This window comes from Rhinolophus hipposideros (genome assembly GCF_964194185.1).
Source record: "Rhinolophus hipposideros genome assembly, chromosome: 20".
NCBI classification, from domain to species: Eukaryota; Metazoa; Chordata; class Mammalia; order Chiroptera; family Rhinolophidae; genus Rhinolophus; species Rhinolophus hipposideros.
Genome location: NC_138066.1, coordinates 1,712,505 through 1,740,099, shown reverse-complemented (window position 1 = coordinate 1,740,099; position 27,595 = coordinate 1,712,505). Strand labels below are relative to the sequence as shown.

Below are 27,595 nucleotides of genomic sequence, written 5' to 3'. Positions count from 1 at the left end.
CTTCTTAACAAGATTTCAGGAAGTCTAACGCGCAGCAGTTTACACAGAGGTAAAGAATAACAACTAATATTGTAGCCACACAAGAGTTACTCATCCAGCCGAAGGTGATGTAAGTTCAACCAACAACCAAGCTAATGTTTCCATTCATGTTCTGGTTCATGCACCTGCGCAGTTTGGATTCAACGAGCTCTAAGCCCTCCAGGTATGACCTGCCCCAGGGCTCTCTATTGAGCTGGTATGAGTGGGAGCTAAACACCACTTTCTCCCACCTTGCCTGCCTGACTTCCTCCTAATGGAACTAACTGGACACTGAGTCTAGCTGTTGCAGGTGTGGAGGATGGAGGACTGGGCCAGTACGTCACATTCCGCACACAGATCAACATTGCGCGTGTCAAAGATAGCTCACCTCGGTTAGGTTCCTGGTAAACCTGCACTTTGCCCAACTCCACCCCCAGCCGCCTAGAGAAGAGAAAGGGGGAAAAAGCTGAAAAGGTAACGGAACAGACTCAACAACTTCACTATTTAAGGACAATTCATAAACTGATAAAAATGAAACAGAGGCATTCTTATCATAAAGCTTCAAGTTAGTATTAAATTGTACTGTCACTCCTTTACCTAACCCTTCACCCCCACCCAACACCTTCCCAAGACCATCTACGTACCCTGCTGCCTGCCTCACTGACCGTTCCTCGTGCCCCCTATACCCCAGCCACGCTCCTGAGACACCCAACCCCTCCTGCTGCACAGCACGGGACGTGGCACCTGCTGCTCCCTCTGCCTGGAGGGCTCTGCCCCCAGACCTTCACTCAGGGACTCATTCGGGTTTCTCAATTCACATATGAGCCCTTCAGTTTAACAGGACACCTGAGCATCCAAGCCACGCCCCCACCCTTCCTTTCACTGCTTTTTTCATAGCCTGTGTCACCATCTGAAATTATCTTGTTTATCATGCTGACCGGCTTCTTGTCTGGACCCCTAAATGTAAGAAAGAAGGCTCACGACTGGCTGTTTATCCCTAGTATCTAGATCAAGGCTTAGCACACAGTAAGAGTTCAATATTTATTGAATGAATAACTAAAATCATGCTAAACTATAATCCATAAACCATTGCCACACAGTATCCACTTCACTGTTCTTTATATTCAAATGATTCTATACATATGTAGCACCTAATACAATCCCTGACACCCCTGAGGCATTCAATAAACGCCTGCTGAATGAAAGTGTGGAAAAGGTGAGCCTTACTCCGTACCGGAGATATGCAGATTAACCAGAAAGTACCTGGCGATTGCAAGCTTAACCATCAGTGCTAATCCAATGAGCAAATTTAAAACGTCACAGAATGAACACAGATTTTAATGGTATGATTAGAACTCACTCAGCAATTTTCTTTGAAAGCTCCATACAAGATGAATTAGAATTTGCTGAAAACAACACCAGACCTCCTTTGGTTATGTTCATCTTGGTTTCTAATTCAGGTGGCGCCACACAAAACATCAAACCTTCTTGGTTTTCCAATTCTCAGAGCCTAGAAGGATATAAAATATATCAAAAACTGCCAAATGATATTAAATACACTTGAATGGATTTTTTTTAACAGCAAATGATTTCAGCTGAAGGAAATCAGTTTTCACCATAATAGAGTCTTTTATATCAAACATATATAGACAAATAAAGAGTCCATTTAGATTTTAGGTTCCAAATTTATGGAAATACGTTACCACGATTTAATTAGTTTTCATGACCTGGGAATAAATGATAAACTTACAAGAAAGGCAGAGCTGACGAGCTCAGTGTTTTACTGTTTGCTGCTTCAAGTCAGTTATGGACCGACCACCTCCTTTTGTGCTCTGACAACAAAATTCTTCCTGGATTAACACACAGAAAAATGGCAGAGCCATTAGCAAGGACATGGACTGATCGATCCTTAAACAAGAAATAAATGATCCATCTCTGCCCAGCTTTTCCTGTAGTATTGTTCACCGTAACACCTCCCCCGGCCTTGCAGCTGTCTCTCACATGCCCTGAGTCATGTCTAAAACTGACGTGGTCGTCTGCATTTTCCTCAACTGGAACACAAGGTTGACCATGTAATAACCTTGCAGAAAAGTGAAGTGACCTTCCAAATGACGGGCAACAGTACACAGAAAGTCATCAGAGCTGAGGGCTTAATCCCACTGGCCATTAACGTGCTCTTCTACTTTCCGCTCTCTGGGCTGAGCTGCTGCAACAGCCACAGTCTAGTAGGCCATGCGGGTGGGGGTGCGGGTACCTTCCCAGCAAGCCCCCGCACTTCTGCAGTTGTGTGTTTACTTGGGATGGCTCTGGGACGGCTGGTGGAGATTATGAACCGGCTGAAGCCAAGCACATCTTTCCTGTTAGTCCTAAATTGTAATTACACAGGTAATATACAAACACATTCTCCTTGTGAAAAAAACAAAAAGCAGAAACATGATAGTTGAGGCTCCAGGCACCAGCCCCAACCCCACACTCCCCCCCACGCACCTTCCCAGTTCTTGTTAGTTGGGCATTGACACCATCAGGCTATTTTTCACATTCACACACTTGACCCCCACAAAATATACGTATAAAAAATACATTTCTAATTATAAAAGGTATCATAGAAATCTATCTATGATTTGCTTTTTCGCTAAATGATACATTTTGACAAGCCAGGCTAGAAAATAGAGACCCACTGCGTCCTTTTAAACTGCTGCCAGTATTCCATGGTGCGGACATGCCCGATTTAGCGGGTTACCCTCCTAACAGGCCTCCTTATGCCCATGTGCACGTCTCTGCAGGAACTGTAAGGAGACATGGGGTCATGGGGATTGTCCTACAAGAAGGGTAGGAGGGCGCATTTCCACGGAGTGCTCCTCGTTCGGCGCATTCCACACCGGGAAATATGGGACACTGCAATGCATTTACCCAAGCGTCTGAATCACAAACAGAAACGTAAGCACAACTCACCAAAGCCCTACGGACCAAGGAGGACTACTGGAGTTTACCATGGAAAACAGCTCTGGAGCAGAAGCAGCAAACCACAGCCCAAATCAGGTCCCTCCAAAGATCACTGCGGTAACTAAAACAGCCACACCCACTGTTTACAAACTGCCTATGGATACAGTGGTACGTAGGAGGTGAGTATAAGCTGCAGGGCCTAAAACAGTTCTTATCCGGCCTCTACAGAAAAAGCTGGCTGACCCCTGCTGAACAGCACAGTGTGGGGCAGAGTGGCTGTTACAAATGAAAGAAATACCATTTACTCATCAATACTCAAGAGTTAGGTGTGTTCTAACACCATCTCTCAACCGATATATGTCTGTTCAGGAACAGAAGGTACAGGTCTAGAAAAGGAAACGAAAAATTCATTCTCCTGTGGTTCTAAACACAGGCTTTGGAGTCACTCATGTTTGTGTCATGGCTCCTCCTTTCCCATAACTCAAGGCGAGGCCCTGCCTGAGTTACTTAACCTCGGTTGTCCATACAGCTGTGAATACTGACCTCGCATACAGGGTTATTGTAAAACTAATTTCTGTGCGGCACTTAACACAGTGCCCCACTTATAGGATATGCTTGGTAAATGGAAGTTACATATGAATCAACTTGTAGTATCTTGGTTATGCACCAAACAAGTACAGTAATATGCATGGGTGACTATCATTTTACAAACGCCCAAACTTCAAATACAAAGCTCCTTAAAGTATAACAGTGTTTTTAAGAGGGCCTGGAAGAACGAAAGCACCTGCGTAGGAAGAGATCTTAGAGGTGATGCGGCCCAACTACAGGACTCCTGCTGAGGAGCCACTCCACAGATGTTTGAACAGCCCCAAAAGTCTAATGCCCACAGCCTGAGAGCCCATCCATTCCAAGTTCTTCTTTAGAACACACCAAGATTCCTCTCCTGCAGCCTCCACCCACTGGTCCTTAAAGATTATCCTCAGAAACATGATAAATCACCAGGATGAGGGTGGCAGAAGGTTCACTAGCATAGACTTTAGTATGAAATGAAGACTCCAGAGAACACTTCCAGACTTTCGGTCAAGATTTACAGGAAACATCAAATTTCTTTGTCATAGGACAGTCCTCAACCTATCTCAAAATGGCTATTCTCTTCTCCAGGATATTTCCTTTGTGAACCTTTCCATATTTGTCCTAGTTTAAACGCCCTTCATCACTCTGACTGTCATCTCTAAAGTTCCAGTTCTCAGATATTAGGTTTCTATAATCGAAACTAAACCTAATCCACCCTCAAAACGGCACAGGCTGGGAGTCCAATTGGAAATGGTTATCAATAGTCATGTTCTGTGACTGTTGATGAAACATAAGAGCTGTGGCTTTAGTTCTTCTTTCTCCTGTTGGAAATTCAAGTTGTGCTGTTTACCAAGCTGCAAGAAAAATGAGTTTTAAAGATTATCCTTAGAAACATAATGATCCCCAGGATGGGGCTAGCAGAAGTTTCATTAGCATAGGCTTTAGTGCGAAATGAAGAGTAAAGAGAACATTCACAGACTTCCAGTCAAGATGCCAGAGTAGGTGTCCCCATAATACCCCACAAAACCAGCGAGGATTGTGTCTGAGAAAACCAAAAGGTTGTTAGAGGCAGAGTGAGTGCACTGACTCACTTGCTCACAAACCCACTCACTCTAAGCTCCAGTGCTGGCGCAGCAGCTGAAAATGTGCTGGGACATACGGGGGAGAACTGAGTTGACCCACTTCAGGGCAAGAGCTAGAGAAACAGAGAAACAGAGAAACAGAGCAACTCTCTCTGGGGATGGAAGTGCTGGCAGGCACTATTGTTCCTTTGTTGAATTCTCCCTCCACACAGCCAGCAGGCGCAGGAGGGCACCAAATCTCTGCTCTCCATTAACCTGGTTAACACTGATCGCCCCACCTTGGTGATTCCGAGACCCCGCCCCACCCTATTTGAGCCTGGCCCAAGGCTCTTCCAGCTGCTCCTCTACACAAGCAGCCTGCCTTAGCTTGTACTGCGGGCTTTTCCAAACTCTCTGAGACGTCCACAAATCCCAAACAAGCAGCAGCTGGAATTGGTGTGCTTTGTAGCTCCAAACGGCCCCAAGCCCAGCACAAGTAACAACTGGTCTCCACTTGCATTGTACTCCCATGAGGTGGCCCCAGGCCTAGCATAGCGGCGGCTGGCCTCAGTTCACATCATGATTGCCCGTCAAAGGGTCACAAGCCCAGCACAAGTGGCAGCTGAGCTTAGCCTGCACCAGAGCCCCTCCCAAGAGGTTCCAGAACCAACACACCCACAGGCCAGCTTCAGACCGTACCAGAACACCACCCAACCAGCTCCACAAACGGGACACCTAAATGGTGGACTCAGCTGGCACCAGAGTACTGCTAAAGCAACTCCCACTCCATAAGGTCAGCCCCTACACAACAGTCTGTCCACTGTCGTCACGGTCAGCCCTCACAGCCAGTCAGCCTGACGGTCAACTCCACCTATTGTACCAACAGCAATCGAGACTCAACTACAAAAGGAGGGCACTTACAACCTACACAGGGGAAAACTGGAGCACCTGGTTGAAGTGACCAGGGGGCCTGTGCCACCGGGCCCCAGAAGACACCTTCTACGTAAGGCTATTCTGCCAAAACCGGGAAACACACCAGATCTACCTAACACATAGAAACAAACACGGAGTCAGCCAAAATGAAAACACAAAGAAACACGTCCAAATGGAAGAATAGTGCAAAACTCTAGAAAAAAGATTGAACGAAATGGAGACAAGCAATCTACCAGATGCAGAGTTCAAAATACTGGTTATAAGGACACTCAATAAACTCAGGAGAATAGATGAACTCAACAAGAACTTCAAAAAAGAGATAGCAAACATAAAAAAGAACCAGTCAGAAATGAAGACTACATTATAGGGAAACAACAGATTAGATGAAGCAGAGCATTGAATTGGTAATTTGGAGGACAAAGTAATGGGAAACACCCAATCAGAACAGAAAAAGAAAAAAAATGAGAATAGTTTAAGGGACCTCTGGGACAACGTCAGGTGTACCATTATTTGCATCATAGGAGTACCAGAAGGAGAAAAGAGCAAAGGGGATTGAAAACCTATTTGAAGAAACAACCCCTAACCTGGGAAAGGAAATAAACATACAAATCCAGGAAGTACAGAGAATCCCAAACAAGATGAACCCCAACAGGCCCACACTGAGACACATCATAAGTAAAATACCAAAGGTTAAAGACAAAGAGAGACTCTTAAAAACAGCAAAAGAAAAGCAGTTAGTTACCTACAAGGGAACTCCCATAATACTGTCAGCTGGTTTCTCAACAGAAACTTTTCAGGCCAGAAGAAACTGGCACAAAATATTCAAAGTGATACAAAGCAAAGACCTACAACAAAGATTGCTCTACCCAGCAAGGCTATCATTTAGAATTGAGAGATAAAGCGCTTCTGAGATGAGAAAAAGCTAAAGGAGTTCATCACCACCAAACGAGTATTATAAGAAATGTTAAAGGGACTTCTTCAAGAAGAAAAGATAAAAAATATGAATAAGAAAATACAGGAAAGAAAAAAATTCTAACTGACAAAGGCAAACAGTAAAAGCAGTAGATCAACCAACTATAAAGCCAGCACAAAGGTTAAAAGACAAAAGTAGAAAATCATTGTGTAATTACGACAAATTAAGGGACACACACAAACACAAAATAAGTAAAAAATAATGAGAAAAACATAAACGTAGGAGGGTTGAGTAAAAGTTGTAGTGATTTTAGAATGTGTTCAAACTTAAGCAACCATCAACTTCAAATAGACTGCTGTAAACATAGCATGGTATATATGAAACACATGGTAACCATAAATCAAATATCCATAAAAGGTATACAAGAAATAAAGAGAAAAGAATCCAAACATAACACTATAGAAAGTCATCCACATACAAGATTAGAGAGCAAAAGAATAAGAAAGGAACAGGGAAAAACTACGAAAACAATCAGAAAACAATAAAATGGCAATAACTACATACTATCAATTACTTTAAATGTAAATGGACTAAATGCTCCAATGAAAAAGACACAGGGTGGCTGAATGAGTCAAAAAACAAGATCCATGAGTAAAAAAACAAGATCCATATGCTGCCTACAAGAGACCCACTTCAGATCAAAAGACATACACAGACTAAAAGTAAAGGGATGGAAAAATATATTTCATGCAAATGGAAACGAAAAAAGCAAAAAAGAGCTGGGTAGCAATGCTTATATCAGACAAGATAGACTTTAAAACAAAAGCTGTAACAACAGACAAAGAAGGACATTTCATGATGATAAAGGGATTAATCCAGCAAGAGGACATAAGTCTTGTAAATATTTACACACCCAACATAGGACCATCTAAATATATAAAGCAAATAGTGACAGACATAAAAGAGATTGACAGTAAGAAAATAATATTAGGAGATTTTAACACCCCACTGACATCAATGGACAGATCACCCAGATGGAACATCAACAAGGAAACAGTGGCCTAAAATGACACATTAGGCCAGAAGAACTTAATTGATATTTTTAGAACATTTCGCCCAAAAGTAGCAGAAATACATTCTTTTCAAGTGCACAGGGAACATTTCCAGGATAGACCACATGATAGGCCACAAAAAAAATCTCAATAAATTTAAGATTGAAATCATACCAAGCATCTTATCTGATTATAATGTTATGAAACTAAAAATCAACTACTAGAAAACTGAAAAACACAAATACGAGCAGAAATAACATGCTACTAAACAATGAATGGATTAACAACGAGATCAAGGAAATCAAAAAATACCTCGAGACAAATGAAATGGAAAACTCAACAACCCAAAAACTACGGGACACAGCTAAAGCAGTTCTAAGAGGGAAATTCACAGCAATACAGACCTTCCTAAAGAAACAAGAAAAATCTCAAATAAACAATCAAACTTTATAACTAAAGGAACTAGAAAAGAAGAAACAAAGTTCAAAGTGAGTAGAAGGATGGAAATAATAAAGATTAGAGCAGAAATAAACAGGATAGTCTAAAAGAAAAAGTAGAAAACATCAATGAAACCAAGAGGTGGTTCTTTCAAAAGGTAAACAAAACTGATAACCCTTTAGCCAGACTCATCAAGAAGAAAAGTGAGAGGGTCCAAAGAAATAAAATCAGAAATGAAAGAGAAGTAACAACTGACACCACAGAAATAATTAGGATTATCAGGAACTACTATAGATAATTATATGCCAACAAATTGAACAACCTGGAAGAAATGGATACATTCCTAGGAACATAACCATCTTCTAAGGCCGAGTCACAAAGAAAGAGAATATCTGAAAAGACCAATAACTACTTAGGAAATCAAATCAGTAATCAAAACACTCACGATGAACAGAAGTCCTGTACCAGATGGCTTCACAGGTGAATTTTACCAAACATTCAAAGAAGTAATACCTACCTTTCTCAAACTATTCCAAAAAACTGAAGAAGAGGGAAGGTTCCCAAACTCATTTTACGAGGGCAACAATATCTTGATACCAAAACCAAAGACACAACAAAAGAGTACAATTATAGGCCAATATCCCTAATGAATATAGATGCAAAAATCCTCAACAAAATATCAGCAAACCAAATTCAGTAATACCTTAAAAAGATCATCACCATGATCAAGTGGGATTTATTCCTGGAGTGCAAGGTTGGTTCAACATCCACAAATCAATTAATGTGATACATCGCATGAAGAAAATCATGGATAAAAACCATATGATCATATAAAAAGATGCAGAAAAAGCATTTGATAAAATCGTACATCAATTTATAATAAAAAATTGTGGGGATAGAAGAAACAACAATTGTGGGGATAGAAGAAACAACATACCTCAACATAATGAAGGCCATATGTGACAAACCTACAACTAACATCATATTCAACATCGAGAAGCTGAAAGGGATTTCCTGAAGATCAGGAACAAGACAAGGATATCTACTCTCACCACTTTTATTCAACATAGTACTGGAAGTCCTAGCCACTGCAATCAGACAAGAAAAAGAAATAAAAGACAGCAGGATATACATGCTCAAATTGGAGAAAAAAAAAAGTAAAACTGTTATTCTTTGCAGATGACATCATACTCTGTAGAGAAAACCCTAAAGATTCCACAAAAAAACTACTAAATCTGGTAAATGAATTCAGTAAAAGCAGGATACAAAATTAACATTCAGAGATCAGTTGCATTTTTATATACCAATAACAAACTATCAGAAAGAGAAATTAAGAAAACAATCCCATTTACAATAGCATCAAAAAGAATACAATACCTCGGAATAAATTTAACCAATGAGGTAAAAGACCTGTACTTGGAAAATTATAAGACACTGAAGTAAGAAATAGGAGAGAGAAAATACAAATAAATGGAAGGATAGACCTTGCTCATGGACAGGAAGAATCAACATTGTTAAAATGTCCACATTACTCAAAGCAAACTACAGATTCAATGCAATCCCTATCAGAACACCACTGGCATTCTCACAGAACTAGAACAAATAATCCTAAAATTTATATGGAACCACAAAACACCCCAAATAGCCAAAGCAATATTGAGAAAGAAGAACAAAATTAGACGTAACATGCTACCTGATATGAAACTATACTGCAAGGCTATAATAATCAAAACAGCATGGTACTGACATAAGAACAGACACAATGATCAATGGAAAAGAATAGAGAGCCCAGAAATAAATCCATGACTATATGGTCATTTAATCTATGACAACAGAAGCAAGAATTTACACCGGGATAAAGACAGTCTACTTAATAAATGGTGCTGGGAAAACTGGACAGATACACGCAAAAAAATGAAACTGGACCACCCTCGTATGCCATATACAAGAATAAACTCAAATGGATTAAAGATTTAAATGTAAGACCCGAAACCACAAAACTCCTAAAATAAAATCTAGGAAGTAAACTCGCTGACATTACCCTTAGTAATATTTTTACTGATATATTTCCTCAGGTAAGGGAAACAAAAGAAAAAATAAACAAATGGGACTACATTAAAATAGAAAGCTTTTTCACAGGAAAGGAAACCATCAACAAAATGAAAAGACATCCTACTGAATGGGAAAAGACATTTGCAACGATACATATGATAAAGGGTTAATATCCAAAAATTTATTAAAAAAATTCATACACCACCAAAAAAACAAACAATCCAATTTTTAAAAATGGGCAGAAGACCTGAATAGACATTTCTCTAAAGAGGACACACAGATGGCCAATAGACATGTGAAAAGATGCTCAACGTCACTAATCATCAGAGAAATGCAAATAAAAACCACAATGAGATACCACCTCACACCAGTCAGAATGCCATCATCAATAAATCGACAAAAATTAAGTACTGGCAAGGATGTGGAGAAAAGGGAACTCTTGTGCACTGTTGGTGGGACTGCAAATTGGTGCAGCCACTATGGAAAACAGTATGGAGGTTCCTAAAAAAATTAAAAATAGAACTACCACATGACCCAGCAATTCCACTTTTGGGTACTTATCCAAAGAAATCCAAAACACTAATTAAAAAAAATATATGCACCCCTATGTTCATTGCAGCATTATTTACAATAGTTAAGATATGAAAGCCACCTAAGTGTCAATTGATATAGGTGAATGGATAAAGAAGTGGTACATATATACAATGGAATATTACTCACCCATTAAAAAGAATGAAATCTTACCATTTGCAACAGCATGGATGAACCTAGAGAGTATTATGCTAAGGGAAATATATCAGACAAAGACAAATACCATGACTTCACTTCTATGTAGAATGTAAGAAACAAAATAAATGAACAAAATAGAAACAAACTCATAGATAAAGAGAACAAATTGGTGGTTGCCAGATGGGAAGGGGTTTGGGGGATAGGTGAGAAAGGTGAAAGGGATTAAAATGTACAAACTGCCAGTTATTAAAACAGTGACAGCAATGTAAAGTACAGCACAGGGAATATCATCAATAATGTTGGAATAACTATGTATGGTGTCAGATGGGTACTGGACTTATCGGGGTCAACACGTCACAAGGTATTAAAAGTCTAATCACTACGTTGTACACCTGAAACTCACACAAGATTGTATTTCAACCGTAACTGGAAAATAAATTTTAAAAAAAGAATCACAGGTATACACACACACATAAAAGAGAACACTCCCATTTTTCTCCAGATAAACTAGTTGCTTTTTCATTTTCCTAAATTTACTTTAGAATGTGTGGAATGATTTATAACACATGAAAACACACCCTTTTCAGAGAATCTCAGCATCTTTCAAAAAGCAAATCATACTCCTCTCTGAAGGAGATTTAACAATTTGTTAAGTCTCATGAATGAAACCACACTGAAAAACCACTTGTTTTGGACATGCTACCAATCATTTCAAAACCACTCATCCATATTTCCGATGAGGAAGGCTTGCATAGTGTGTTGCTTTCCCTCTAACGTGGTCCCTGTGCAAACACCTTCTATCCAAAGATGGCTAGAGGAGGAATGTTAAGACTTGAGCTTGCCTTCCACGGTTTACCAGTTACCAGGCCTTGGGCAGGTCACTTGGCCCCGCAGCCTCAGCCCTTCCCTTCCTGAAAAAAACCTGGTAAAAACAGCTCTCCCTCCAGAATTTAAGGTCCAGAACAGCAGAGATTCTTTCACCATTATATTCTCTGCTGTACACCCAGTGCCTAGAACAGCACACCTGGCAGGTGGCAGAGGCTCAACAAATGTTTATTAAATAACTAATGTCTGTTGACTAAAGCCTGAACTCACAGAATTGCATTAACAAATGGAATTGGAAGTAGTTTGCAAACTTAAAGGCATCATCAAGTATAAAGAATTATTTTTACTAGTGATGTGCCTCAAAGAAAATTTGTCTTTTTTATATCAGCATTGAAGAGAATTAGAAGGGCAAAACCTAACTTGAATTAATCTTCCATGCCTCTGTGATCCCAAGCACTTCGTTCATCAGAACAATTTCTTATGTCTAACACCATTTTCTGAGCGCTCTGAATTCTTACAACTCAATAAAGCAGGTACTACCATGTTGCCCTGAAATAAGACCGGGTCTTCTATTAAGTTTTGCTCCAAAAGACACATTAGGGCTTATGTTCAGGGGATGTCTTCCTGAAACATCATGCTAGGGCTTATTTTCCGGTTACGTCTTATTTTCGGGGAGACACAGTAGAAGTAGACCTATTTTAAACATGGGGGAAGTGAAGCCTGGAGATGAAGAAACGTACTGGAGTTGCATGGTCTCCAAGCAGCAGACATTATCCCTCGGTCCCATTTGTAGCACAGACAGTTGTATAGGACAGCTGGCTACACAGCCTATTTCGCAACAACACAAAAAAATGACTTGACCCCCTGCTGAATTCCGCGTTATGGTTAGTGGGACTGGACACATATCCAGATTTTGAAAAAAGTCTATTGTAAATATGCCTTGCCTGGAAAACCATTTCTATCAAGTACCAAAGAACGAACACATAACTTTAATTCAGCATTTCCTATTTGGTAATTTATTCCAGGGAAAGAAAAAGCTATATGCCCAATAATGGTCACTAAAAGATTTAAGAGAGCACACTGCACATATGGAAAGGTTTTATAATGGGCTAATTAGGTAAAACTTTAAATACACAATATTTTAAAAAACGGCAAATATCTGGGACTGTGCAAAAGTACTTAGGTTAAACGAAGAAGAGCATTATTGCATCTCCTCTGAGTCTGAGCTAAACTGCGTAATAATGGTCTAGCCCAGGGCAAGAGAGGAATACAGACAAAAAGGGGGGGGGCATGATTTAGTGGGGTTCCTAACGTGAATGCATTATTTTTATTTGTGCATTTAAATTTGTAAACATTGCAAGTCACCCTTTCTCCCGTCACAAACTCCCACTCCGCGTTTCCTTATTCTTTGCAAAAGCTAAACATCCAAATGGCGCTAAGACTAAAATGGGGGGGGGGTGTTATCACCGATGTAACACACGGGGGACCACGTTTCCAAGCAGAATTCCTACAAATGACATCAAGGGGCTCCCGCGGCCCCTGCCGGCTGAGCGCTGAGCGGAGGGAAAACCTCGTTGGGGGGTCCTGTCCGCGACCTACACGGCCGGGCGACGCGACACGGGGGCTGCCAGGCTGATGGCGGCTCCGGCTCCGGCTCCGAGCCACCCAACCGCAGCCCCCTGCTTGGGGCTCCGCTCCGTGGGCGTCCGGGGGGGAGCCCCGCCGGCCCGCGCGGACCCACCGCGCGAGCGGAGGCGGCTGCGGGAGCGAGGCCGGCGTCTCGGGTGGACCCCGCCGGCCGCCGCCCGGGGTCTCGGCCCCGCCGCCCGGGGTCTCGGCCCCGCCGCAGCCGGCGCCGCGGGGCTCCCCGCCCCTTGCACCTGCGCCCCGCCGCGCGGGGCCCGCCGGGCCGCGCCGCCACTCGTCGCTGGCCCCCGCCCGCCTACCTGGCCCCGACCCCAGCCCCGGCCCCGCCGCAGCCTCCGCTGCCGCCGAAGGAAGAAAGGACCAGGTCTCCCGGCGATGTCTCTAGGAGCAAAATGGCGACTCGGAGCGCAAGCAGGGCGTCCGCGGCGACTCCGAGGCCTGTGGGCGGGGCAGGGGCGGGGGCAGAGTGGGCGGGGGCGGGGCATGGGCGGGGCGTGGGCGGGGCAGGGGGCGGGGCAGGGCGGGGCATGGGCGGGGCAGGGCGGGGCAGGCGAGGCACCTGGCTCAGGGATGTGGGCGTGTCCCCTCCGCCCCCCCCCCCCCCAAAGCAGTCCTTCCGGCCTGGCGGCGCGAGGGGGGCGGGGGAGGCCGGCTGCCCAGCGGGCAGAGGAGGTGGGTGGGGTGAGCCTCTGGACCCCAAGGATGCTGCTTGCTCTGGCGCCCCTGTGAAAACGAGATGCGGCTTTCAAGGAATGTGAGTGTGCCCGGAGTATGATGTTTGGAGTTACAGATGTCTGGGTCCAAGGTTTTACTGGCCTGTGACATTGGGCAAAGTCATTTCAGCTCTCTGAGCCTCAATTTCCTCATCTGAAAAGCGGAGGTGATAGAACCGCTGTCTCTTAGAGTTGTTAGCAGGATTTCGTGAGAACACCTGCCGAGCTTTTAGCAGTTCCTGGCGGATAGTAAACAGTTTTTTTTATTGTTTGCTTTGCTGCGCTTTCTTTTTTTATTATAAAGGAACTGTGCTTTTCGTATCCATTGCCTGAATTCTTTATATAAGTATGTGTTTACCCTTGTCCTCAGGGAGACCCTGCTCGCTGCGCCATTTGTTGTGCCGGGCGGCCTGCGGGGTCTCTGCTCCCGCTCCCCACATAAGAGCACAGGACATGGTGAGGCCAAAAAGGAACACCCACGGAGCCATAGGTAGGGGAGTCATACCACTATGGTCTCACTGGAGGCTGGAGTCACGGGACCTGCAACCTGCTGTCCATTTCTCTGCCTGGCAACCTACCTTCTCGACTCAGTGACTCACCAACCAGCGCAGCCGTGGCAGTTATGTTAGAGGCTAATTGGCTCACTGGTTACAGCTGCTGGTCAATCAGCCACAGCTGACGGCCATCTACTACCCGAGCCAGCACCTTTCCACGTGAGGCTGAGAGCCTGGAAACTGCTCTCTGGGACTCTGTCCCCACAACCCTTTATTATATTTATAACATAACAACAGCAAACACATATAAGCACTTACCATGTGTCAGGCCAGGTCCTCTTATGTGCTTACCATCTATTAACCCAACGAGAGTATGAGGTAGGTATTATTATCTCCATTTTAGTAGTTGTGGGAAATGAGACACCAACGTCAAATAACTTGCCCAGTGACAAAGAGGACAAGAATTTGAGTCCAGACTAATGCCTGCACTAAGTTAATTAATCTCTATACCGCATCTCCAATTCTGTTTTAGACTTTTCACAACAGTGAGGCATGAAATAATTCATTGGTGGTTGCGCAGCTAGCTAAGAAGTAGCCAGTCCCCATAGGCCACCCTCTTATTTTACCATGGAGGATGTGGGGACAGAGCAAGAAGTGCAGTTTCCAGGCTCTCGCCCTCACGTGGAAAGGTGCTCACTCAGGTAGTAAATGGCCATCTGTGAGTGACTGGATGGCCATCAGCTGTGGCCAGTTGGCTGTCAGCTGTAACCAGGGAGCCATTGGCCACTACTATGTGGCTCCTGTTGCTGCCCTGGCAGAAAATGGCGGCTAGCGGGAGGATGGTGGCTGGGCTGGCGGGAGTGGATTGCAGTTAGCACGGCGGATTACAGCTAGCAAGTGGGGCTGGTTGGCAAAGAGAAATGGATGGCAGGTTGCTGATCGTGTGGCTCCTGCTTCCTGCGTCTCCAACCCAGCCACCAGCGACAATATAGTGGTATGACTCCCCTATCTATGGCTCCGTGGGTGTTCCTTTTTGGCTTCACCATATCCTGCGTTCTTATGTGGGGAGCGGAAGCTGAGACCTGCATGACAGAGGAATACAAGCATCTCAATTTATGAATTATAAATTCATAATGGAGTCATTTGAGACAGTTCCTTTGCCTGACAGCTTCACAGGAACACACTTTTGCAAAGAGCAAGGCCCGCGAGCCCACTGATAAATTCGTGTGACAAAACTGAATCCTCTCTCGGCAGACCTTACTGGGTTGACTTCCTTACTACACTCTTCTAAACCGGGACCCACCCTGCCTCTCCTTTTTTGGCTGGCATTGGCTCCACCCTTCATGCCACATACAGGCATGTGACCGGATCTGACCAATCAGAGGAGCTCATCCCTCTCAGCTCGCTGAATTCTCCTCAAAGAGCCAACTGGAGGGTAGGAAACTCGATTTCCAGCAATGTGGAGCGATAGCTAGAGGCTCCATTCTCTTGCAGTTGCTGTGACATGCTGACAGAGGAAGATAGAGGGAGGAATATAGAGGGCCCCAGTTGAGTTTAAGCTGAATCTGAAATCCGTAGGTCCTTGGAGTTCTCAATTATGGGAGCCAATAAAGTTCTCCCTTCCATCTTCTGAAGCCAGTGTGCATTGAGTTTCTATCACTCTCAGAGGCCTGCATGTTCTCCCCCTTCTTACTTTTCATTGTTCTTTCTCAGCCTGGTCCTCCATCCCTGAACTATACAGCCTTTGCAGATGCTGTTCCTGCCTCCAGGAAGAGGAACTTCCTCCTGCAGTCCTATTCCTCATTAACTCCTATGTAAACTACCTCTCAGGTGGCTAATTAGCTCAGTTGGTTACAGTGTGGTGCTAATAACACCAAAGTTGTGGGTTCGATCCCCACATGGGCCACTGTGAGCTGCGCCCTCCTTGAAAAAATAAAAATAAATAAACTACATCTCAGCTGAATTGTCATTTTCCAGCCTTCCCTAAACCACTCCTCTACCCCCCCAAAAATCCCTATTTCATGTACTTTTTCTTCATTAAGCTTATGATTGCTAATGCTAATTATGTATTTATTTGGATGATTATTTTATAAATACCCCCATGTAGGCAGGCCCCTATCTGTTCTGCTGATCACTGTTTCCCAGTACCCAACACATTGCCTGGCACAAGTATAGTAGTCAAGAAATGTCTGTAAAATGAGTGACGTCAGAATCACCCCCACCCTTGGTGAACAGGGAGTGGGCAGTAGCACAGAATTATTCAGGCATACCTCATTTTACTGAGTTTTACTTTACTGTGCTTCACGGATATTGCGTTTTTTTTAACACACTGAAGGTTTGTAGAAACCCTGCAAATTCTATCTGTGCCATTTTCCAACAGCATTTGCTCATTTCATGTCTCTGTGCCCCATTTTGGTAATTCTCATAAATTCTAACTTTCCCATTATTATTTGTTATGGTGATCTGTGATCAGTGACCTTTGATATTACTACTATATTGTTTTGGGGCACCATGAACCACACCCATATAAGACGGCAAACCTAACTGATAAATGTTGTGTGTGTTCTGGCTGCTCCACCGACCAGCCAATCTTTCTCTTACCTTGGACCTTCCTAGTCCCTGAGACACAACAATATTGAAATTAAATTACAAAGAAAGAACTACAATGGCCTCTAAGTGTTCAAATGAAAGAAGAGTAACATGTCTCTCACTTTAAATCCAAAGCTAGAAATGATTAAGCTTAGTGAGGAAGATGTGTTAAAGCCAAGACAGGCCGAAAGCTGGGCCTCTTGCACCAAACAGTTCGCCAAGTTGGAAATGTTCTTGAAGGAAATTAAAAGTGCTACTCCAGTGAACACATGATAAGTGAAAAGGCCTTATTGCCGATATGGAGAAAGTTTTACTGGTCTGGATAGAAGATCGCACCAGCCACAACATTCCCTTAAGCCAAGGCCTAATCCGGAGCAAGGCCCTAACTCTCTTCACTTCTGTGAAGGCTGAGAGGTGAGGACGCTGCAGAAGAAAAGTTGGAAGCTGGGTGTAAGGAAAGAAGGCGTCGCCATAACATAAAAGTGCAAGTGAAGCAGCCCGTGCTGATGGCGGAGCTGCCGCAAGTCTTCCAGGACGCCTAGCTAAGGTCAATAATGAAGGGGGCTACCGTAACCTCAGCTTCTCAGTGTAGATGAAACAGCTCCTATTGGAAGAAGATGCCGGCTAGGAGACGTAGCCAGAGAGGAGCAGTCGATGCCTGGCCTCAAAGCTTCGAAGGACAGGCTGACTCTCTTGTTAGGGGCTCACGCAGCTGGTGACTTTAAGTTGAAGCCAGTGCTTATTCACCATTCCAAAAACCTAGGGTCCTTAAGAATTATGCTAAATCTACTCTGCCCATGTTCTATAAATGGAACAATAAAGCCTGAATCACAGCACATCTGTTTACAACATGACTTTCTGAATATTTTAAGCTTGCTGCTCAGAATAAGATTCCTTTCAAAATATTACTGCTCACTGACAATGCACCTGGTCACCCAAGAGCTCTGATAGAGATGTACAGCAGATTAATGTTTCCATGTCTAACACAACATTCAGCCCACGGATCAAGGAGTAATTTCGATTTTCAAGTCTTATTATTTAAGAAATACATTTTGTAAGGTTATGGCTGCCATAGTTAGTGATTTCGCTATGGATCTGGGCAAAATAAATTGAAAACCTTCTGGAAATGATTGACCATTCTAGATGCCATTACAAATATTTTGTGATTCATGGGAAGAGATCAAAATATCCACATTAACAGGAGTTTGAAAGAAGTTGATTCCAGCCCTCATGGATGACTTCAAGGGGTTCAAGACTTCAGTGGAGGAAGTAACTGCAGATGTGGTGGAAACAGCAAGAGAACTAGAGTTAGAAGTGGAGCCTGAAGATGGGACCAAATTGCTGCAATCTCATGATAAAACTTTAACAGATGAGGAAGTACTTCTTATGGATGAGCAAAGAAAGTGGTTTCTTGAGATGAAATCTACTCCTGGTGAAGATGATGAAGATTGTTGAAATAACAACAAAGGATTTAGAATATCACATAAACAGGGTTTGAGAGGATTAACTCCATTTTTGAAAGAAGTTTTACTGTGAGTAAAATGCTATTAAACAGCATCACATGCTACAGAGAAATCATTCGTGAAAGGAAGAGTCAACCAATGCAGCAAACTTCCGAGTTGTCTTATTTTAAAATGTTGCCACAGCCACCACCCTGATCAGTCAGCAGCCATCAACACTGAGATAAGACATTTCACCAGCAAAAAGAACAAAAAGATTATAACTTGCTAAAGGCTCAGATGATAGTTGGCATTTTTTAGCAATGAAGTATATTTTAATTAAGGCATGTACATTGTGTTTTAGACATAGGGCTCTTGCACACTCAATAGACTACAGGACAGTGCTAACATAACTTTTACATACCCTGGGAAACTAAAAAATTTGTGTGACTCACTTTATTGTGATATTCGCTTGATTGCAGTGGTCTGGAACCCAACCTGCAATATCTCCAACGTATGCCTGTATACTGTTTGTACCACACAGAGACGATATTTCTGAAATGTTATAAATTGGCTCTCATGAGCCAGTATGAGCTAGCTCCTGCAAATCACGACTACCAGGGGTTTACAGCAAAAGGGCTGGTTTCTCATCAGCTTCCTCTCTCTGCAGGCACTTAGCTTATACCGTATTTCCCCAAACACAAGACCGGGCCTTATATTAATTTTTGCCACAAAACACGCATTAGGGCATAAGTTCAGGGGATGTCTTATTTTTTCATGTACAACAATCTACATTTATTCAAATAGTCATGTCATCTTCTTCTAGAACATCGTCATAATGTACTAAATGCGTCCGTCTGGCTGACAGTCTTAACCGGGGCTTATTTTCGGGGTAGGTCTTATTTTCAGGGAAACACGGGAGTTTTCTTTTCTCCATTATTATCAGATGCCACTTCTCCATCCGCTTTCCATTCTCCAAAGACTCTTGAAATCCATCTCAGGCTGTCTCATCTCCCATTCTTTTCATCCTTGGAATTTAGGCCATGGGAGTGAGCCAGGGTGGACATCCAGTCCCGCGACTCTGCAGTACCTGCAGACCTGTCACCACCTGACTGCAACTGTGTGAGAGACCCCAAGTGAGAGCCACCCCGCTGAACCCAGTCAAACCACGGAAAATTGAGAGAAAATAACCACTTTTTGTTTTAAGGCTCCGAGTTTGGAGATGTTTTGTTACACAGCTATGGGTAATAAGCAAGAAAGGAGCAGAGCAGGATTTAAAGCTTGTGGTTAGTTCCACTCCAATGCAGTTTGTGGTTAGTCTATTGCTAAGCTGGATAATCTCTTGCCCTTTTGCAGGTTTGCAGAGTCTTTGCATATTACGGAAGTGCTCAGAAAACACAGACTTCTCCTTCAAAAGACTGTTAAAATGAAAATGCGGGGACTTGACTGTCAGTCATTAGAACCAGGGTCTGCATCCTGCCTCCTCATTGAAGAAAGGACCTGGGACAGATCTTCCACCTAAAAAATGGGCGCTAAGGTTAGCAGCCATATGGGGACTGGGGCTGGGGAATGAGCTTTCTGTGGAGTCCATGAGTAAGAGGCCCCCAGAGGAAGCTGTTTTGCAGCTGCCTGTCCACCCTCATATATCTGGCCATCAGGAATGAATAAATAAGACTGGGTGGTTTCCCCCAAGTGAAGGAGGATGGCAGCTTCTCTTGCCATGGGAGGCTGCAGAGGCCAGGGGCCTGATCACTAGTCAAGGGAACCTTGGAAGTTTCCATCATTGAGTCCTTCCCCTCATCCTCCAGATTTGCTCATTTTCCTATTTTCCCCCAAAATGAAAAGAGCCTCATGGTCTTTTGTGATTATTAATATTTACATGTTGTAAAAAAATCAAACAAAGAGAAGAAATTAAAAAGATATTTGTCATTATCTCACCAAGGAGAGATAACCACTCTTGATATTTTTTAACTTCCCCTTTTAACTTAATTTATTGCAGACATACTTCCATATCAATGAAGTTTGGTCAATGTCGTCATCAGGTGTGCTGTGGACTAAAGAATACATACTTAGGAACCAGATGGCCTGCATCCCAACTTCTCCTCTTCTCAGCAGCCAGGTGATCTCGAGCAAGCTCCTTTTCCTCTCCACCTGCTTCCTCACCTAGAAGATGGGAATGATAGGCTTGTCATGATGACCAAGTGAGTTATTGCCAGGCACACAGTTTCCAATCACTTTCTATTAGCTACACTTATTGTGAACTATTGTTAAATGTATGGACCATGACATTTTTAACCAATCTCTAATTCTGGACACTTCTTACTATTCTACCCAACCTGTTTTTGCATCTTTGCTCAAGTATTTTCTCACATTAAATTTCTAGAAGTAAACTTATTTGGTCAAAGAATATGCCCTTTTGAAATTGTGTCTCCCAGAAATTTTTGTACCAATTTACATTCTCGCTAGATAGGTGAAGAGTGCCCATTTCTCGTCATCCTCATCAAAACCAGACACTATCCTTTTTTTTTTTTAAATTGGGGAGTAGTGTGTTTTTCCAGGGCCAATCAGCTCCAAGTCGCTGGACCTCAATCCAGTTGTGGAGGGCGCAGCCCAGCCCCAAGTCCAGTCGCCATTCTCAACCTCCCCGTTGCAGGGGGCACACAGCCCACCATCCCATGCAGGAATGGAACCGGCAACCTTGTTGTTGAGAGCTCGCACTCTAACCAACTGAGCCATCCGGCCGCCCCAGACACTATCCATTTTTTAACATGGCCAAGAGATGGTCAGTGTTTCCTGGGCTTTTTTATCTCACCATGTAAAGTTTGCTTTAATCAATAGGAAACAATGAAATTTGTAGTTGGCCAAACAGATGTTAACAGATTTTCTTTTTTGTATTAAACAGTTGTAAAGTAGCACAAATTAAATGCAATCCTATTAAACATCTTGAAATAGATTTTGAACCTTAACGTATTTTTGAGGAACATCCTCATTAAGAGTATTTCCAACTGGGGCTGGTTAAATACACACACGTACCAAACGGTCTTTATCTCATCATTTTTGTGTTGTTTTGTGTCCTGCTGCTCATCAAACAGAACTCCTTCCTCAGAAGAGTCCCGTAGAAAATAACAGGTATGTTTTCTTTCTGCCTTGAGGCGACTCTGATTTATTACACGTTCATTTAAATGTTCGTTGTCTCATCAGAGCAACTACGCACGTCAGGGAAACTGATTGGTCTGACTGCACCATTCTTACATTCACAGAGATATATGCATATTCATATTATATTCTCATATTGATATATATTAATCAAGAAGGTCTATAAAATCATTTTATTTACCTTTTGCATTCTTCGTATTTTCCTCTGAGAACTGCAAACGTACAGTAAAATTCTTCGGGTTCCAATAATGGCAGTTAAGAAAAACTATTTTGCATAATGAATTAAACATTTTTTTAAAAGACAAGAAACTACAGAGCCTGACTCATATTTATATGGTTAAACTAGTTCAAGAAAATAATTAAAGATGAAATTTGAAGGTTACATGTATATAATTGAGCATGTATACTGCTTATATTGGAGAAAAAATTTAGGTCCTTATTTTTCCCCACGACAAAATTATTCTTTAAGTTTTTTTTTATTTTTCAATCACAGTTGACATACAATATTATATTACTTTCAGATGTACAACATAGTGATTAGACATTTATATAACTTACAAAGTGACCCAGTACCAATAAGTCTAGTTCCCATCTGACGCCATACATAGTGATTACAATATTATTGACTATATTCCCTGTGCTGTACTTTACATCCCCATGACTGTTTTTACAACTGGCAATTTATAATTCTTAATCCCTTCTCTTCTGGGATTTTAAAATTATTTGTCTACATCAAACTGCCTGTAGGTACCCTGGCTACCTTGCTAGCTGACTTTTTTCATCTCCATTCATTTCCTCAACAAATATTGATTGAGTACTTAGTGCGTACCAGGTCCAGATGGAGAACCAGACTACACTAAATGATGACAAAGCACCTACCTCATGAGATGACCAAGGGGTAGATGAGCTAAGTAGTTAGCAAAATGCCTGCTTTATACCCAATAAGCTGTCCTATGTGAGAGCTTTATAAATAAATATAGAATATACATTTTATAAATATAGAAATGATATTATCACTATGTATGACATTCATTGTCATTATACATATGATGATACTATTACATATTATTGTTATTATTTTTAACCATAGGGCCTTAGAAGTCACTTCTCTCTGATCCTTAGTTTCCTCATCTGTAAATGGCTAATGCCACCAACCTCACTATTCAGAGGATGGAGTGCTACAATGTATTTATGGTAGCTGGCAGGCATGGAAGCCCCAGGGAGGCCAAGCCAGCCTACACACAGGCCCTGGGGGCAGCCTCCTCCTGCTGCCAGCACCCAGCTGAGATCTGGGACTTTGAGCCTTTTGCTGACATTCCACTCTGTGCAGCTGTTCCCTCAGCACTCTTACCTGACACAGGGCCACTCAGTATTCGGTGTGGAATTAACCCCTAGTCGATGGCAGAAAGTGAAAGCATTCACACAAGACTCTACAAAGTGGAAGAGCAAAGAAACGGTTTATTAAAGTTAGGGCAGAGAGAAAATGACCATGGCAGTGTCCAAAGATGGCAGGTGCTACGGGTGGGTGGTAAAGAGAGCAACACTGGTGTGTGTGTGTGGGTGGGGGGAGATGGGGGTCGCTGGGGGCGGAGTCTGATAGGGACCACTGCTGAGACAGAGGGTTAAGAGAAATACGGGCAGAAAGGAGTTTGCCAGTGCAGTCTTATAGACACCTGCACCTATGGCAGCTTAGCTTTTTCTCATATAGAAAGGGGGAGTCAGCCTGGCAGGTTTGAGGGCGGACATGGTTTCCTAGAGTCTGGTCTGCTTGAAGATGATGTTTTCTCTGGACTCTGGACTGGCCTTTGGCCATTGCCACCTGGGGCTGTACGTCACCAGTAAAAACTGCAAGGGATGTAAATTGGATTCCCGTGGCCCGGCGCCTGAGGATTCAGTAATTGCTCTTTTCCTATATACCATGTCTGAGGGGAGGTAGATTGGGGGAGGGAGGTTATCACGTTGTGAGGGGTATAAATATCTAACTATTACATCGTTTTGTACACCTGACACTAATAAAAGAAAAAAGAAATTGCTCTTTTCTTTTCTTTCTTTAATAGAGGTTAGGATTCTGTTAATTAAGGACGTATGGGTAGCCTTGAGAAACGGAACAAAACAGAGTTCTTGTTAATCAGTGAGGGGAGAAACAAAGCAAAAATGGCTGAATATGAGGATGGATGAAACTGCAAACAAACTAAGTCTAATTGCAGGTGGCTAGGTAGCAGGTTATGCAGTGAGTCAAACTGCAAACTAAGTCTACCTGTGCTATTGATTTACCGCATTTCACCCTCACACTCAGCACCCACCAGAAACTTTCTTTTTTTTTTCATTTCCGTTATTGGAAACCTCAGAGTTGAGGGATGATAATCCTCTGTAAGCCACCCCTCAACTCAACTCTACCAGGTTCCTCAAAGTTAAACACAGTGTCACGCGGGGTGGCCTGTGGGGTCTCTGCTCCCGTTCCCCAGGACATGGTGAGACCAAAAAGGAACACCCACAGAGCCATAGGTAGGGGAGTCACACCACTATGGTCTCACTGGAGGCTGGATTCATACGACCTGCGACCTGCTGTCCGCTTTCCTGCCAACCGACCGACGACTCTCCTCCACTCCCCTCGACTCCACTCCCCAGCACAGCCGCGGCAGTTATATTAGTGGCCAATGGCTCAAGGGTTACAGCTGACAGCCATCTACTACTCGAGCCAGCACCTTTCCATGTGAGGCCAAGAGCCTGGAAACTGCCCTCTGGGGCTCTGTCCCCACACGCCACCCCTACAGGGTCTCGCTTCACAATCTACACGACAAGCGTATTCCGCGAGGGTCCCTGTGCCATATTAGCCTATCGACACCTATGGACGAAAAGAAACAGTAGTCTTAGGAACCAACAATGGCAAATCCCTTCCATCTGGGAGGATACACGCTAGCTTTTTGTCCTGGGAAAGGAGGGTCGCTGCCACTGGCACCTTTCCCGGTTTGTGGTACCAGAACTTTATGGCAGTGCTTGGGGTCCCTTGCATAGTTTCAACATGTAACAGTACAGGGGACCCCATAATAGGCCATAGTGAGAGCACATAGGTTCCCTGCAAAATCATCCCGGTATCGGGACCTCCGTATACTACAGTCACTTGCGGTGGCCACTCGGCCACCACCCCTGGCGTCACTTGCAAATCATGAGTCAAACCGGGCCCCCATGGGGCTATCAGACCCAACCATTGACAGTGGGGGCTTTTGACCTGCCAGGGCCAAGTCCATTGCTGCCGTTCCCCTGCTTTCAAGCATGTGGGTGCCGGCAGCAAAATGTTTCCATTCCTGCTGTAGCCTGGCTTTGACAGAGTCTCACTGGTGGTAACTTGTAATTCAATGGGAGCGGCCATTCCATGTAGCAGAGCTTCTACTGGTGCTGGCCCTCCCTTCCGTGGTCTCTCATTCAGGACTCTCAGGACGTCCCATAGATGCGAGGCCCAGTCACGCATCATGGGAGGGTGTTTTGACACCCAGAGACCTTGCTTCAAAAGGCCATTATAGCATTCAATCATGCCAGCTGCTTCTGGGTTACATGGAGCATGAAACAACCATTACACGTCCGTCCTGGCAGCCCAGCGCTGCACCTCTTGCCCGGTAAAATGGGTATCCATGTCACTTTCAATGACTTGGGGGTGCGCATAGCGGGCGCACAGCTGTGTAAGAGTGACCACTGTATGCCGCTGATCCGAAGAACAGTTCTGGGTTCCCATAAACAAGACTGCAGTCTGCGCCAGTGTCAACTAGGGCCAAAACCCTCTGCACATTAGAAGGGGACCAATGTATGGACAGTTCCACGTGGGGCCTCTGGTCCCTGCTCGTCCCCTCTGACTGTGTACCTCGGCCCCACTCCTAATTGAGCTGAAAGGAGTAGACCTCAAGTGGCTGCATGAAGTCCTGGAGGGACACGGGTCATGCTTTTCAAGACTTCTCCTTTAGGCTTCTCCGGAATTGCTGTTCTAGACGCAACAGTTTCCAAAGTTCCAGCAGGAGTGCATTGAGTTGTAGGTCTATTTTCTTCCAATCGACCCCTCCTGCCACGAGATCACACCACATCTGTGTGTGTGTTACTCTCTGAGGCCCGCGACCTCCTCCCTTTACTTTTGATTTGGGCTTCCAGGTCTCAACTGCACAGACCTCCTGTCTTAACTTCCTTTGCCTCCTGCTTTCAACATTCCCTAGAGTGGCCATGGCAGTTGTAATTTCATGGATCCGTTGACCCACATAGGGCGTACGAATGGCAACCAAGGATCCAAAAGCACTCGCAGGTGCAGTATCCAAAACCAGATCTCTCATGCTGGCTGTAAAAAGTTCGTCATCCGGCCCCTGCATATTAGGGTTGAAAATAGCATGTCTCATACCCATTTCACGGATGATTTGAGTAAGTTCCGTATACGACTGCCATTGACTCACAGTGTCTGGCAGCTCGCCAGCCTGTCCCCATACTATGCGTATCGCAGCAGTGAGCCACTGCATTAGGAGTGTGGTTGCCCTGGCCGTGGGCCAACCTATGGCAGTTCTGTAACCTTTGTCCCAGGGACGGATGCACTGTCACAAAGGCTAACTTTTCCATCTCGCCTGGGGAGCAGAGAATACTGTCTGCTCCCTCATCCCATACACGTCATAGCCACGCCGAGACTGGCTTTCCAGGGCTCTGTCTGTACCGCCCTCCCAGCTCCTGCAACTCAGTGGGAGTGTAAGGGGTGTAGGTTGTGAACTCAGTCACAGCTGTGTTGCCGGCAGCAACGCCCTGGGGCCCAAAGGTTGCTCACGTTTTACCCTTTGCTTCAAGATTGGCCGGGCTTGGGGGTTGGGAGCTCCACTGTCTCCACTCGCTGCCTCCGCCTCTGCCTCAGAGTCTCCACTGTGGGGTCCCTCTTCTAACAGGCGGACCCGAGCTTCCAGCGCCTCCAACCAGGACACCTGGTCCGGCACCTGGGCCATTTCATTAAGCGCATTTTCCGTGTTGAGACTCAAGGCCCTGAGGAACATCCAGCCCACACGGCTGGCTGTAGCCTTCTCCTCCTCCGGCAACCGCTCAGCCAGAGCCTGCAGGGCCCTCTCCATGCTGGCTGGAGAGCCGTCCATGTCCTCCCACCCCTCCTTGGGGGTCCAACTCCTGAGAACAGTGGCCACCGGGCACCACACACTGTGTGGGGGCCACATGTCCTCGTGCCCAGAGTCAGACTCCATTCCTACCTGGTCGGAGTCTTGCTCATCATGCCAGGTGTCTGAGTGGGTGGAGGCCTCCGCGGAAGATATCCACAAGCCTCGGAGCCTAAGGCCGCAGCAGATCACCAAAATAAGGGCAACGCCTTCCATGGCCAAGAAGGTGGTGTGCCAGCTGTAGGCTTGAGTCTCCCAGGCAGACCGGCCTCCCGTTCCCGGTGTCGCTCCTCATGGGCCTCGCGAAGCTGGGCTCTCACACGCACAAACCGCTCCACCATGCTGTGGTAGGTTTTGGCCGGCACCGTACCCTGCTTACGAAACTGAGCTTTTATACGTGTAAACTGCTCCAGTACATTCCGGAGAGTTTCGGCCTACACCACACCCTGCTCGCTGCGCCATGAGTCGTGCGGGGAGGCCTGCGGGGTCTCTGCTCCCGCTCCCCACATAGGAACGCAGGACATGGTGAGGCCAAAAAGGAACACCCACGGAGCCATAGGTAGGGGAGTCATACCACTGTGGTCTCACTGGAGGCTGGGTTCACACGACGTGCGACCTGCTGTCCGCTTTGCTGCCAACCGACCAACTCTCCGCAACTCTCCTCGACTCGACTCCCCAAAGTAGCCGCGGCAGTTATGTTAGTGGCCAATGGCTCACTGGTTACAGCTGACGGCCATCTACTACCCAAGCCAGCACCTTTCCACGTGAGGCCGAGAGCCTGGAAACTGCTCTCTGGGGCTCTGTCCCCACAACAGGCATCTTCCAGGCCTTCAGCCTGGAGTCACGACAAACACTCCCCTAAACATATCTCTCTGGATCAGTACTCTAAGTCCCTCC

The 27,595-nt window shown here is 44.5% G+C and overlaps 1 protein-coding gene and 1 long non-coding RNA gene across 5 annotated transcripts in view; one reads left to right on the top strand and one right to left on the bottom strand.

Annotated features, from left to right (window-relative positions):
* PRPSAP2 (phosphoribosyl pyrophosphate synthetase associated protein 2) overlaps window positions 1-13,630 on the bottom strand; it is a 44,417-nt gene extending 30,787 nt beyond the window's left edge. For 3 of the 4 annotated variants that reach the window (XM_081028322.1, XM_081028325.1, XM_081028323.1), the window contains exons 1-4: window positions 13,484-13,630; window positions 1,769-1,868; window positions 1,379-1,528; window positions 407-459 (exon numbers count right to left, since the gene is read on the bottom strand). In XM_081028322.1, coding sequence (XP_080884448.1) covers window positions 407-459; window positions 1,379-1,497 — 172 coding nt within the window. In that variant the 5' untranslated portion in view covers window positions 1,498-1,528; window positions 1,769-1,868; window positions 13,484-13,630. The remainder of the gene's footprint in view (window positions 1-406; window positions 460-1,378; window positions 1,529-1,768; window positions 1,869-13,483) is intronic. The other variant, XM_081028324.1, reaches the window with a different exon arrangement.
* A 177-nt stretch (window positions 13,631-13,807) lies between these two features.
* LOC308488531 lies at window positions 13,808-23,586 on the top strand. Its single transcript, XR_013991905.1, has 3 exons — window positions 13,808-13,938; window positions 19,776-19,956; window positions 20,419-23,586. It is a non-coding gene; the product is annotated as an uncharacterized lncRNA (long non-coding RNA).
* Window positions 23,587-27,595: the final 4,009 nt, after the last annotated feature.